This window comes from Agelaius tricolor, unplaced genomic scaffold, assembly GCF_023055355.1.
Source record: "Agelaius tricolor isolate 1412-34295 unplaced genomic scaffold, bAgeTri1.0.p SCAF_44, whole genome shotgun sequence".
In the NCBI taxonomy this organism is placed as follows: domain Eukaryota; kingdom Metazoa; phylum Chordata; class Aves; order Passeriformes; family Icteridae; genus Agelaius; species Agelaius tricolor.
Window position 1 is genome coordinate 3,904,231 of NW_027269304.1, and position 15,412 is coordinate 3,919,642.

At 47.2% G+C, this 15,412-nt stretch overlaps 1 protein-coding gene across 5 annotated transcripts in view; it reads left to right on the top strand.

The window, feature by feature from the left end:
- Positions 1-13,971, top strand: part of PAX5 (paired box 5) — a 137,530-nt gene extending 123,559 nt beyond the window's left edge. For all 5 annotated transcript variants that reach the window (XM_071455113.1, XM_071455115.1, XM_071455116.1 and 2 more), the window contains 2 exons: positions 1,568-1,654; positions 9,909-13,971. In XM_071455113.1, coding sequence (XP_071311214.1) covers positions 1,568-1,654; positions 9,909-9,985 — 164 coding nt within the window. In that variant the 3' untranslated portion in view covers positions 9,986-13,971. The remainder of the gene's footprint in view (positions 1-1,567; positions 1,655-9,908) is intronic.
- The last annotated feature ends 1,441 nt before the right edge of the window (positions 13,972-15,412 follow it).

Genomic DNA, 15,412 nt, shown 5'->3' on the forward strand with positions numbered 1-15,412 from the left:
CTGACAGAGGTAACCTTCAGGCACTGAAGTCATCCATCAGCCATAGGGACAGGAGCAGAGAAGAATTGTAGGTACTGTGTGCTTCCCTCTGAAGAAAGGTTTGAAACAGCTCCATTTTTCCTGGCACAGGGTGAAGTACTGCCATTCCTTAGAGGCAATAAGGAAAACCCTACTCTGAGCTTGTGAAGAGATGTTGGCACAGCAAGGTGTGCTAAGTATGGAAGTGCATGCTGCTGCATATTTTGGCCCTTCTTTCTATGGAAGCTGTGTTGGGGAGAGAGAGTGGGTTGCTCCGAGGAAGTGTCATGGGTCCAAAGGGCTGCAGAAAAGAAACAAGGAAGAGATGCTGACAGAGACTTCCTGTAGAAGACTAGTGATGGGCTGGTCCGGCTGTCAGCACACTCAGTCTGTTCATCTCGTGGTGCAGGCAGAGAGGCAGCTTGTTTTCTCTGAAGCAGAATCATGTGGAGATCAAGCCATCCTGGACCTTACCATATGTGTTGGTGACCAGAGCATCATCCCCTCTTCCCTAGCACCAGTGTGCCAGCAAACGGCCTAAACCATGGCTACTCACTGGCCAGGAGACCCAGATGTGGTTTCCAGGTTGGGTCTATAGATTGTACGGGACAAGGGTGCTTGAGCTGCTCAGGACACACTGTCAGGGGTCCACTGCCTCGCTGGGGTTATGGCAGCTCCTGGATGTGGGGTCATGGCTATGCCAGTGCCAAGGACCAAAGCAGGCAAACGTCATGGCAAGCATCTGCTGTGGCCTGTCAGCCCTCAAATCTTGCCTTAGGAAACATACCCTTTCTCCTGCTGTGCTGTGCTTTTATATATTTACATGTGGGAGAGGGAGAAGGGAAGGAGGAACAAAGAGAGAGAGGAGGAAATCTGTAATTCAAGGAACATTTCCTAATGAAACAGCAGCAGTGTTGGCATTTGTGTGGTGGAGGGGCCAGGTCAGAGCCCCGTATTGTAAGGCTCTGTTCTGAAGAGCTTGCAGCTGAAGTATGAAGCAGGTGACATATGAAGAGAACAAACAGACGGGAAGAATGGGAGCTGATGGGGAGATAAATAGCTATAATTTTTCAAGCCTTTTTTGTGCTTTTGTCTGGAGGGTTCAAATCTGTCTGAAATTAAAGCAAACATCCCTTTCCTTGGGTTACAGTGTTGGAGAAGTATCTGGGACCATGACAAGTTTTCCATGAAGGGAATCCAATATCTAGAAACTGTCTGGTACATCTTCTCCTGCAGCAGAGACCATCTGGACAGCCCTGTCCTTGTATTGTGCTTCTCACCTGAGTCCTGTAGGGCTGGAGAGGCAAAGGCCAGCCCCATCAGTGTGTCCCAGAGGCCTGGGTTGCAGCACAAAAAAGACACGTAAAAGATGTTTGCACCCATTTACTTAATCCTTTATTCCCCTTTCCCAAGGCAGAGTGTCCACCAGTGCTTTTACTGTGGCTGTCAGTAGAGCAGAGCACACACTGGAGAACCCCTTTACCTCAGAATGGTAACTGTCATCTCAAATCAAATGACCTTTTATTCTGTCTTTGTCTCTTTAACTTAGGGAGCGAGTTTTCTGGGAGCCCATACAGCCACCCACAATATTCAACATACAATGACTCCTGGAGGTTTCCCAACCCTGGACTCCTGGGTAAGTGTTCACCCCTGTTTAGAGAGATCAGTGAAAGATGTGCAGTGTTTGTCCAGCCCTGGGATGGGCAGAATGTGTGTCCCAGCTTGTCCTCAGTCATGTTTAGACCCAGAATGGGACTGCAGGTCCTCATTGGGATGCATGATTGCTCTTGGTTCACTTTGCCAAAAAGATGGCCCAAATGTCTTGTCTTCCTGCTTCTGATGAAAATCCTTCCAGAGACATAGGGTATTGCTGGAAAGCAGGGTCACCAAGTTTTTTGAGGGTACGGGACCCTGTTCAGACAAAACTTGTGGTGCCAGTTTGCTTGCAGGCAATTCTGAGCTCCACTGCTTCCTATGACATTGCTGCTTGCCTGTGTGTGTGCTTTGCATTTCTCCCTGATCTCATGTTGTGTTTGCTTCCCAGTTGTCTGTATGCCCACTCCATCTCTCCTCAGCAAGGGACCACTGGTACGGCCTCACTGATGCCAGCATGGTCCTTATGAGCAATGGGAGACAGAAGCTCTGTAACTCCTGCAGGATCATGGCCCTCATGTGAAGGATAAACATAATCCATTTTACACCCCGTCAAAAGCTGGCCCACTTTGACCTTATATACATGTAGCATGCTGTAATTAGAATTTTTCCCTGCATAATTTGCATGGATGAGGTAAGTAAAATACCAATTAATTGTCATCTCTCAACACAGGAGTAGCATGCCTTAGAGATTTCCAGATTTATGGATGACAGGGCTGTTATATGTGACCTCCAGCAGCGAAATAATTTTGAATTTTTGTCATACTTTTTTCATCCAGTTTCTTTGTTTTAAGTAATTGAGTCCCCATGTAATTGAACCACCCAGGCTGTATTCATCATGGTTCTTGTCCTTAAACAAATCCTTCGGGAGCAATAGACAGCCTCTGCCTCTCATGCCATGGTGCTGGTATAATGCTGTTATTTGCTGTGCCACATTTAAGGGTTTGTTAGCGCTTCCATCATAAATCAACAGACAGATCTTCAGCTAATATGGATGGGCATAGCTGCACAAAGCCAGGGGAGTCCCCGTGCTTAAACCCACTGTTTCCATGGCCACAGCCAGTGGTGCTGGCAGAATTTTGGTTGAGCAGCATGGGGAAGATGCTTTTGCCAGAGGCAAGAGGACACACCATGCTTTCTTCATTTCTCATTTTGCAACTCCTTTTGAATCAGTAAAGCTGCTTCAGCAATGCCCTGCATCATGGATAGGCCTGGGAAGCCCGGTTTTGTGTAAAACAACAACAACAAAAAAAACCTTAAAAAAATAATTTCCTTCTGAAGTGTTAAAGAAATTGGCATGATACTAAAAGTAAATGACAGCCCAGCTCTCATCCTGCTCTTCTGCATTAAGACAGGACTTCTGGAGAGGCTCCTGGGCTGTGTACTATGTTCCTGCCTGGGGATATTCACCTCCATTAGAAGGGTGTGCACTCTTTCTGGAGCCATCCCAAAGCCATTTCTGAGCCACCCCACCAGTGTGGGCAGTGGCCCTTCCATTCTGTCAGCAGTGGGTTGCAGCCATGGCCTGCTCAGCTCTTTATTGGAGGCGATGGACCTGTACCAGCTCTGAGCATGCTGTCCATAGTGCTGGGCAGGGTAGGTCTCTGTGATGCCTTGAAGATGCTGAAGATGGGTAGGTCTGGGTCAGCAGAAGATTTTATACCGAGGCCAGTCATGAGACAACTGCTTGCCAGCAGGACCTTTTACCTGTGCCATATCCTTTTTTCTACATTGATCCTCTTTTTCTCATTTCCTTTTTGGATCATGCATTTTGGGGGCAAATTCTGACTCATCTTTGACATATGAACAGTTATGGGCATAGTGCACTTCTTACAGCAAAGCTTATTCTCTGGCTGGAGGGGATTTCTTCAGCAGATTTCTTCATGCATTTACCCAGCAACATGCTGTGAACATGTGTTTAAATGAGGCAAGGGCAAAAAGAATCAGAGGCTATAATATTTTTTCGGAAACTGTAGCTTTCTGGCAATTGAAGTGTTTCATGCTATAATGTCAATGCTGATTTTTTTTTTTTCTGTTGGAAAATGTAAAATATATAATCCTGGCTTCCTTATTTTTGTCCTCTTCAATATACTTTGTTTCAGCATTTAAAAAAAAAAAAAAAAAAGGGAATGTGAGTTTTTGTTCTGCAGCAGGTCCTAAAGATGAACTTACCATTTCAGTTCAGTCTGATCACAGAACTGGGGGGGCTGGAGTTTCCTGGAGAGGGAATCCCCTGTCTGACCATGGGTAGGTCAAAGTACCCTGGTATGATCTGATCAAGAATGTGTCTCCAATCAACTACAGTCAATGGGTCAGATGTCTCTTGTGCCTTACAGAGATCCCTCTTATCCACAGCTCTACCTTTGTCACTCGAAGCCTGATCCTACAATCCCTTCTCCCTAGTGCCTTCTAATCCCACTGGTAGTTTAGGGCAAGTAGGAGTCTGTGGCAGGGCCTTTAAGCCTGCCCCAAGTCTCCCTGCACACTCAGAAGGTGCTGTGTGATGAGCCTGGGCACACGCAGTGGAGAATAGGTTAATTTGAACTATATCCAGGATGTTTCCACTCCTCTCAGGAGTATACGTGAGTGTATTTAGTAATTCTCTCCCGAGAACAAGCTCTGGCAGTATCAGCCTCAGAGCAGAAACCTTGACAAAATTAATCAGGACTGGTACATTGCCTGACACAGTTTGTTTTACAAAGTCCTGCTCCTTTCACTGAGATGAAAGTGTAATACTGTAAGCACTTAGCAGCACCTACGTTCAATTAATTCCCTGTGCTGAGAAGGAAAAATTGCACCACAGCAATCACACAAGTCTGAGACCTGTGAAAGAGGAGCTAAAAGCAGAAATGCCATGATTTGCAAGTGGAGGAAAGGATACTTGGATTGAAAAATTATATTTGGGGGAGAGTAAAAAGAGAGAGGTGAGAATACTGAGAAAGCTTTGGTTTTTAGTCCCCAGTCTTTGTCCTGTGTATGTGTGGAGTAGCAAGGAGGGGTGCGTGGTGGTGTCTTCAGGGGAAGGCAGAACCATGCTCATGCAGACACCGGGAATTGCTTGTCTGGCCCCAGCAGAACACAGCTACTCACCATTACCCTGCTGTCTGCTCTGCCCTTGCTTTGATGCTTCTCACCTCTGCACCACACACCAAGCCTCTTCTGCCCCAGCTGTCATGAAACCAGTGCAGATGGGGGAATGTGCTCCCTCCTCTCCGGGCAGTCCCAAATTCTGTGCCCCATGGCTCCTGGGGAAGAGCAGACAATCAAGCCACGGTCCTTTAGAATGGTCAACAGAAGCAGGGGCAGAAGAAGTCATTTACCTGCTGCAGCTTTGCAGTGTCTTCATGCTCTTGCATCCTGCATCACCCTGGTGGCGCCCGCACCTCTTTGGGTGTCAGAGAGAATGTTTGCTGTGGGGGATGACTCAGTCCCACCTCAGCCACAGCAAGAGTGAAGACAGTCCCCAAGTTCCTGGGGGACTGTGCTGGGAAGAGGACATAAACTCTGGCCACTTGTGTGGTCTGGCTTAGTGGCTGAAGTGGGTATCTCCATCTCTTAGCCAGACAAAGAGTTCAGGGAAGGAACATCTTTTTCCTTTCTTTTTTTCCCCATATTGTCCTGCAAATGACCTGCAAGCAGTACAGTGCAGGGGTGCACACGGAGGCACATGCATGAGTGCATGGGAGGCAAATGTGCATGTCTAGGGCTCAGGCTGTTGGCACACACTGGTGCACACCAGCATAGGATCAGCTCAACATGTGCATGGTAAGGACAGATAACAGCAACACTGTCTAATGAAGAAAAACAAGTCAGTTTTTGTTGGCTTGCAGCATTTGTCTGAACCCTGCTCACTGTGGGTTCTGTGTGATGCAGTGTCCCTGCTCACACGCAGTGTGATCCCTGTGCGCGGGCTGGGGGGGTTTGGCCGCACCATCACTGGGCCATGTCTGCCACTTCTGGCAAGGCATCATGCAAGGGCAGGGCTTGGAGCCTCTCAATTAGGATTAGATTCAATTCCTCTGTGGGATTCTGTGGAAAGATTAGAGAACAAGTAGGCACTAGAAATGACTGTGTCAAGAAGTAAATTGATGATAGTATGAATTAGAAAGGAAAAATGACAGAAGGATGGACTAGTCTGTTCTGGATGGGGGCATGGTGACAGGAAGAGTGAGTGATTTCATTTTTCACTTTAAATACAAGCTTATTTGATTGCACAGCTGAAAGGCAAACTGGCAAAATCTAACTTGAGAGAAATGTAAGGCCTTTGGAATGCATGGGAGAAATATTGGGCTTTTTGTAGCTGCATTGAGTCAGAACAGATGTAGAGGAAGAGGGAGTGTGAAAAGGCTCTGACCCCCAAAAGACCCCATTTACCCCAAAACCTCAGAAAGCACTGCATCCAGCTCTGGTGGGACCCACACACTGCTCCATGAGTCAGAGTGTAGTTGTTTGGTGCTGCTGGATTCCACCTGTGTGTTTTTCCTCCTGCCTGAGCTGAGCTGCCATCACTATTGCTAGTGCTGATGCCAGTGGGGACTGGGATCTCTGATGACCACCATCACTGCCTGCTCCACACTGAGCTCCTGGTGCTGTGATGGGTGAGGACAGCAGTTCCACCTGCCTCTTCACTGGCCTGTGAGCTGTTTTACCTCAAGGTACTGCCTGCCATGATCCCCGGGGATGTCTGTGCAGCTGGACTGGCCATGAGGGGACATGGGCCAACAAACTCAGCATCCCAAGAGGGCAGCTCCCAAAGAGCATCCTCAAAACCCCAGCTGGACATGACATGCACATTTCAAGGTTTGATAAGCTGTTAACTTTTGCCTTTGCTCATTCAAGAGTAGCCAATTCAACCAGGGAAGTTTTCTCTGCTTTCAATGGCTTGAGTTTGGCTGGGATATGAAGTATACAGCATTTAATTTTAGGCTACCCATAAGAATGGCTTTCACTGTCCTTGTGAAGCTTTCCAGTATTCTCCAGGAAATATAGCTCATGAGGCTGGGGCTCCTTAACCTGATGTCAGTTACCTGGAAGAAGACTATCTGTTCAGCCCAGGATAGCAGCTGTGGTGCCCTCAACAGATAACACAAGACACACTTGTGTAAACATAAGTGGAATGATGACCTGCTGAAGGGATCTGCTTTAACGCCATTGACTATGGCTTAAAATATTTTTGTTTTTAGTAAATAAACCTAGGTCAGATTGGTTCCTGCCTAGGAGTTTGTATAAAGACATCTTTGCAAGTGTTTATCCTGGTCTGTGATTTCACGGACTCTCTTGAGTATTCTTGTGTACAGTAAAACTGACCACAGCTGTGGTCAGCTAGGACCACACTTCTGAAGATTGCTTTACTTTGTTTAAACCCTTCACAGTGGGTTTGTCTGATTTTGGATGTCTGCATCAGTAAGGATGCAACTGAGGACAACACAGACCCACACACTGTGTACAAGCTCCTGTTTTGCCACAGCACAGTGCAGGAGACACATTCCAGTAGCCAAAGTTCTCTGTTTCTGACCCCTCAAGGTTCCAGAATCAGAGTGCCACATGCCGTGGTAGGATGCTGATCGTGACAAAGTTTTCTTCTCTGACCAACTGTGCTGAGCAGCACATTGCACATATTGGGCAAGAGCAAATGCTGCCTGTGCTCTGTTTTTTGGATGCATCAGCTTGTGCTCCCTTGGAAATGAAAAGCTGGAGGCTGGTGATGAAAGCTGAGCTGATCTCCTGACGGCACTCTGGACAAAAGAAGCCTAGAAGGAACAGCTGGGCTTGCCTGTCAGATTGAGCCTGTTGGACCCACAGCAGTGAGGTAGCCCTGCATTTTGCTAATGGTTAACAGCAACTTTCCCTGATTTTAGGGATTCGGTTAGCCTAAAATCCCTGTGTGATTCTTACTCTGTGCCTGGGCTTTTGAACCAGCAGCCCTCAAGTAATCACTCAGGTAATTTTGGAGTGAACAGCAAAGTGTTCCTTGGGAGGCTGTACAGTAAGAGGAGACAGCAGGAAGCTCTCGAGCCTCCCAGAGGGGAAGGCTTTTGGCTCAGCTCAGAGCATGTTACCAACAGTACCAGGCATGCCAGCTGGGTTCCCCTTCTAGCTCCAGAGAGTGTGCGGGGCCATGGTAGGGGAACAACTGGGGCACTGCTACACTCAGGCTATGCCTAGGGACTGGGCAACCTTTGGACCTGCAGGAGCAGCATTTGCTAGTCTGGGATGGGAAGTAAACAACCAAAAAATGCACCTTTGGCTTCACTGCCATGGATACTTTCCTAATGAGTCCACAGTCCCCACTGAGGTGGTGTCACAATCCGTCCTAGTGAACGGATGTTGTGATGGTTTGTAGGAGTGATCTCAGGGTGCAAAAACCGAAACGGTACAAGAGGGTTTGCAGTGATAATCAAAACAAATGCACCTTTATTGAATGACCACAGCAAAATGCAATAGAGGGATTAAGGGAGAGAAAACGATAGAGAGAGAAAAGAGAGAGAGAAAGAGGGGGATAAAGCTACCAAACGTAGAGACCAAGTCCTTTGGTCCAGTCCAGTCGAGGATCCGCCTGTTACGTCGGGGAGATCTCAAAATCTCTATCTAACTCAGAGGTTTTTATTATGATAATTCTATTGAAAATTGTGAGGAGGGAGGGGAACAGATACAATAAGGAATAGATGTAACAGGTAGTCCATGTTCTCAGCAGTAAACGAGAGCCATTGTGTTCTTGGTCCAGCGGTCACACCCTGCAGGCAAACATCTCGCTTTGGTCAGCTTGCCTCCCCCACACACCTGCCCCAGGCTGGGGGTTTCAGTCCCAGTCCTTGGGAGGAGCAGAGGGGCCTTTGCACATGGTCGTTCCATGTCTCAGTCCTTGATGGAGAGGCTCCTCACATCTCAGTCTGTCTGTCACGGTGGTTGTAAAACAGGTGAGGGTCTTCTGTGGGAGACCACCTGAAACTCAGGAGAAGCCCAGCCAGGCCGAGAGGTGGGACAGCTCCCAAGGCTGTTGTTGAAAAAAGGGCACAGTGCACCCTTTTTGGCATACAGCAAACAACACCTGTGAAAACAATAACTTAACACTGTCCTTTCAGGTCTCAGGGCCTTTGGCTTGTGACTTTCTCCTTCAGAGCCAGAGATTCTAGACGGGGGGGGGGTCTTCTCTTCAGTGGTGCCCCAATGACAATCGTGAGGCAGATGAGGGAAAATTTGGACAGACTCTCACAGGTGGTGGCATCACCTTTTCCTGGTGGGGCCGGCTCCTCTGTGTCACTGAAGCAGCAGAAGTCACTGCTTCTGCAGCAAGTCACATCCAGGGCTTGAAGACCTTTGACAGTGTCTGATAGACTGCTGTCTCATGTGTGTGGAAGGCAGGGAGCTTAGGATGGAAGGCAGCTCTCAGACAGGGCCACTCATGAAAACAAACCCTTACTACTCCAGAGCTGTTACTTGCATTGGCTCATTGTTGCTCATCCAAACCTCCCTGACGGTCTCAGATGAATGTGGCTGAGTATGAGTCCTTCCAGAGGGGTTCTTCCACACTGTGATGTGCCTCACATCCCTTGCATGTGAAACTGGTGACTTGCAGACCAAACTGGTAGCACCTTGAAGAGAGAAAATTCCCTTCTTAGGATGGATTGGAGTTGCTTTCATTGCAGGTGTGCTTGGAAGGTTTCTTAAAACTGGTGCTGGCTGGACAGATTGGTATCTCTCTGGATACCAAAGACTCTTCCTCATTCAAACAAATAGTCCAGGTTCCTGGTGATCCTTGGGTAATCATCCGATCCACCAGTGCTTAGCCCTGCAGGACAGACAATTTTCACCAATATTTTTCAGGCCTTTTCTTGGTAAACAAGTGCTTTCATTGAAATACTTTGAATACTTTGGGGGTCAACCTCCTCCTTCTAAAAGGAGGGGGGGAAATTAAAAGAAGTCAGAGTATGGTAGTATGTTGGGGTTGGAATATCTTGATTTTCTGTTCTGAAAAGTAATTAACTTCTTTTCGTGAAGTAAATGAAGTTGATGTTTTGAGTGAAGGAATGGAAGAAGGTATCGAATGGCAAGTAGCAATGCAGAGCAGTGGTAGCCTCCTTCTCATGCAGAATGAATGAATGAATGTAATTTTCATTCTATTTACCCAGCCTTTATTGAAGGTTTGGCTGGAGTGCTCTCTGTCACCCATTGTCAGAACACTGCAAGCTGGCACCTCTCCACCTTTGTCTTCCTCACAGTGGTCTCATCTCTCACAGGCTCCCCCTACTACTACAGCGCTACAGCCCGTGGAGCAGCCGCACCAGCTGCTGCCGCCGCCTACGACCGCCACTGACGCCGGAGCTCCGGGCATCGGCACTGACAGCACATGCGACTCGTCTTGCTGCCACCATGCCAGCCTCGCCAAAAGGGAAGGAGAAAGTACCTAGTAGGAACATGATAATTGGAATTTTGCTCTTAAAGCTTGTTGAACTGATTATTGTATTCTTGAATCTGGTTGGGTCCTGAATCAAACAGAGAAACAGGAGGAAGTGGCACTCCTGAAGCTCTGTGTGGTCAAAAATGTGTGGTAGCTTCATGTTCTTTGCAGCCGGCTGGCTACTGCTTTAATCGCCTGCGGGTGCCATGGCTGTATCTGGGGATAAGGAAGAGGTGCGAGCAGCTCCCCTTGGGGCAGCTCCCTCTTGCTGCACACTGAAACAGGCTGTGAGACTTAAGGCAATTTTCTTTTCTTCTTCTTCTTCTTTACTTTTTATTTTTTTTCTTTTTTCTTTTTTTTCTTTTTTTTTTTGTGTGTGGCAAAGAAAAATCAGTCTGCTCAACTTTACGCAAGCACACCACTGTAAATATTTGCTTGTTTGTATTACTGTAAGAGTAGCTTAAGCATAAAGAGCAACACTGTACAAAAATGAAGTCAAAACACATCCAAAAGTGTGTTTTGAAATTGGTGCACTGATTCAAAGAACTCAGTAAGCTTTAAGCAACTTTGAACCAGGTTAACACTCATTGTGGCTGTATTTTGGGCTGATGTTGTTTCTATATAGAGCATCCTATTTGACAGTTGTGTGTGATCATGCTATATGCTGGTATCAAACACATGGGCAACTGAAAGACATAGGCAATTTTGTGATACTTTACTGCTTAATATTAATTTCTGTTCATTTGTCATCATACTAAACATTGGAACAAATTTACTGGTTTCAAGTTAATTCCAGGAAGGAATTCCTAAATAACAGTTGACACCTTACATATATCTCTGCAGATTGTGTGCTAAATCCCAGTCATGAAAACCCCAAGGGGAAGGCAGAGAAATACTGTGGTTATGATTTTTGTTAAGTGCATATATTGAGTGGGGGGTACCAGGCATGAGGGCAGCTGCACTCACATTCCAAGCCAAGCTGAGAGGGAAATTACTTGTTTCAGGGTGTCTGTACATTTCTGTGAAGGCATTGCAGATTCCAGCACTGTAGTCCAGACATGCCTGAGGGGACTGTTGCCCTGCTAATTCTGTGTTTCTTCCCTCCTACTTGAATAGGAAGCACTAATAGTCACACGTTTCAATATGCACCTTGTGGGGGGCTAAATTAAGAGAGCAGAGCAGCTACGAATGACCACTAAGCAGCTACACCAATCACTGCCTCTCCATGGAGCCAGGAGAACTGCTGATCTCTCCCAGAAGCCTCCCCCTAGCCCAGACCAAGGCACAGACACCCCCAGCCACATAAAGATGATGAGCATGACCCCATCCCTTCCCTCCTGAGGGCAATGGAGAAGCCCCCTGGTCCTGTTGAGATGAAGACCTGGCTGTAGCCTCCTTACTCCCAACCCAACCATCCTCATCCATCCAGAGCTGCCTGGGCTCTTCTGTTGGTGCTTGCCTGCAGAAGAAAGGCTGTTGCTGTCAAACTTGAGATGCACTCCTGTGAAGGAACATTCAAGCAGGCATTCACCAGGTTCCAGCAGTACAAACCTTCCTCTGGCAGCTGCTGAGTTAACACTATTCTCTCTCTTCCCTTCCCACCTCATGACTTGTGCTGCATATCTGGTATCTGTAGTGGCTACTGATCTGCTGAGAGATTCCTTCTCCCACTCCAGTGGCATCTTCTCATGGTATGGAAATGCAGCCATCACTTCCAAGTTTCCAGGGCAGATGTGTTCCAATCCTCAGCATGGAGACATCCAGGTCCCACTAGCTCAGTGACATTTCAGCCTGATGTTCACAGACCCCATCAGGGATTTTAGCCAGAGTCTTTAAACTAACCCAGAAATAAGTTTTGTGATAAACTTATCAGTGAAATAAGTGCTACTTTTATTCTTCTGGCAATTAATTATTAAACACACCTGTTTTTAACAAAAGACAAATAACAACATGGAAAATTTATACAAGGAATCTTCTGAAGCCCTGATTTGGGTTCATAACTCTCTGCATACCCCATGATTGCTTTCACTCCTTGGACAATACTGGAAAGGGCATTCTTGTCCCTGGGACCCTGTGCACAACCCTGGCCAAGGGGTGTGCATTGTCTCCACTCTAAGCACATGCACCTTCTCTGTGAGCTCAAGAAGGGCTGTGTCTGTCCAGTGCCTTTGCTGAAGAGATGAGAAACAAGGGTTTGACCACCATTGCTGGTGATGCATCTGGAGCAGAGGTGAGCTGAGTTACACTAGCTGTTGGGACACCATCAGGCTTGGCTAAAAAAGTGTGTGTGCCCAGTGAGGGAACTGCAGCTCATTGGCATTGGGTTCTTCACCCACTCTGCCTACTCTCCTGCAATCACATTACTTTTACTTGTTTCCTCAGCAGCATGAATCGTGTGACTTACATTAATTCAGATAATGTTGAGAAGATCAAACATGAGATTTCAGCAGATGTTATATCTATATTCATGCCAGAAGTGCTTGTAGTTGGGCTGGGGACTTTAGAAAGACATGACAGGTGTGTTTCCTTCAGGTGATGGATGTGTGAATGTGCTCAGGCCTGACTGGTCTCAAGGGTTTCATCAGGGCAGCCCTTGGCCTCATACTGGCGTACTGGTGGGCTCCATCCCAGGTACCCTGGATGCACAGACAGCTACTGAGGGGAAACCTAAAATTCCCACCCTTGTACATGTGAAGCATGTGCCTGACCCATCTCCCAAAACGTGGCAGCCATGGCTCACTCACATCTGCTGGGACATCTTTCTGTCATGAACAGCCAGTATGAGTAAGACCATGGAGTATTCATGCCATGCTGCTGGAAATGGTGCTTCTTAACAGTACTTTCTGGTTTTGGGAATATTTCACCTGACATTTACGAACTGATTTCCTCAAAAAGACTTTCTGTCCACAGTCTTCATAGTGGGACTCCTGCTCCTTGGGGAGCATCTTTGAAAGCCACTGTTGGTAGAAGGTGGTCATCTGGGGAGGACAGAGGATTGCCTGCCTCCATCCATCCTCTGTGGCCTCACTATTTCATGGGGGAGGTGGAGATGGGAAGCAAATGATCCTTAGGGGCTGCAAGGAGGGGAGACAGCCAGTCCAGTGCTGGGGTTTGGGGTGCCCTGCTAATCCTTTACTTCAAGGCCCTGTGGAGCAGTGAATCATTACTAAACCCTTGCAGAAATCGACCCCATGAAGTGCCTTCAGGCAGTTTCAGCACTGAACTCTGTTATAGGCTTGGTTAGATGGAGGGTTTTCCAGTACTTGACACTCCAGCAATAATTTTATCAAATACATTGCTGACACAGGCTAAGAAATTAAATCTGAAAGGTAAAGAGGAAAAATGCTGCTGTAAGACTAAGACTAAGTCTAAGAGGCCAGAATCAGGATTGCATGAATGAGGGGAATTCTGACTTGTCGAGGAAGCCTTCAGTTAAATGCTCTCAGAGTGTGACAACAAAGAAGACACAAAATGCTGCGGACACTGAGTTTGTTTATCATCATGTCTGAAGGTTGAGTTATGGAGATATTATTGTTAGGCAGCTCTACTGACTGCAGAGCTCTGGATGTCTCAAGACTGGATCAGCAGATCAGAAGTTTTCTTTGATCACTGTTGAAGTAGAAAAACAATTGGGGCTCTGGCATTATGGGGCCAGAGAGTGACTGTTCTTTCCAAGATGTCTGAGAAGGTCTCTGATTGGACTGGCAGTTGGTACAACAACAACAGTGCTTGAGGCACTTGGGAAGGAGATGGTGAGGAAAGAAACAGCACCAGGGTACGTGGAGCTCACAATCTGTCACCCCTCCTTGACTCCCTGTGACTGAGTCCTCTTGGTGCTGCAGTGCGGGTAGCGCAATGGGAGACAGCAGCATGGTGGGTGAGGGAGGTACAATGGCCTCACTGTGCCAGGTCTTAGCAGTTACCAGATGTTGATAAATGCTTTGCTATGCTAATGGGGTCTTAGCTAATGGGGTTTCTGGTTTTCTTTTTCTTTAATTTATGTATTTTACACATCCTTCAGTTTGAAGGAGAAAGGAAGCCATGTAATGTTCTTGCTTTTTTCCAGATGTGGGCACCCACAGCTTCAAGAGCTGTGGCCTGTAGTAGAGTCAATTTGTGTAGCTGTCACTGGCTCCAACATAGCTCTGACCAAGTGTCCTTCCCAGTACCATGCTCTTCTCTGCATGCATGTGCCACTAGGAAGCATGAGGCCCAAGAGGTAGCAGAGCACTAGGCTGACCCACCCCATGACTCTGTCCCAGCAAATTCTGGAAAAACCTGCTTTTTCTTCTGGATTCATTGATGAAATGTTAGGTGACCAGCAGCTCTTGGCGAGCGTGCCCTGAAGGCTCGCTAAGCGTGCGTGATGGTCACATATGGCAGAGCTGTGCCAGGCAGCCTGCACTGACAGGGCCATGGGCACACACTCTGAGCTGCAGCTGCTCCACTCTGGAGGCAGAGTGCTCAGCAGCAGCACAAGGCTGGGGATGCCAGGTAGGAAGCCCTGCAGTTTCTCAGATCTGCTCTTATCACAGGTACATGTTACCACAGTATGACAAACAAAAGAATCTGAAAGGATCAAAACCAATTAGTGTTCTTTTTTTGGTTGAGCTAATGAGTCTTGACATGCAAATGCTGAGTGAAAAGCATGTCAAAGTGGTGTCCAGATTGCTCACCTTGGCATCACAGCTGGCATAGGTGTCAGTTCTAGCAGTGGCCTCCCTCACCAGTCCCGTGAAAGGCTCACAGAATGCAGGAGCTGCATGGTGGGAGCCAGACTGAAAGGACTGAGCTGGACACAGCTGCAGCATTGCTGGGTGAGGAGGCATGCATGTAGGAATTTCTGCTACACACCTGTATGTGTAGGCACACTTGAGTATCTCAGAAGCTTGCAGGGGTTGTGGAGAGGTGGACCCCAATCCTGCATCAGCCCCAGACCCCACCCAGCCAGACCCCTGTGTCCAAGGTGTCTGGCTCTGCCTTGTCTAAGTTAGGTGGGAAAAATGGCCAGTGGGCATTTAGACCTGCCTTTCCATTTGCTCAGCCTCTTGTGGGAAAAAAATCTTGTCCTGGTTTTTCACTTTCTGTAGTGGCCTTTGTACATTTTGAAATTACAGAAACTCATTTAATTGCAAATGGAATTCCTTTCCAAGAAAAAAAAGGACAAACTTTTTTTTCTTAGAGACAAACAACTATGTATTAGGGACTTCTAGCATCAAAGAAATACATATCTATTGTATCCACCAAAGTCTGCAATGCCTGCATTGAACCTTACTTCTTTAAAAAGAGAGGAAAAAGAAAGAGAGGGAGAAAAAGAAATGCCTCCTCACCTTGAGAAGTACA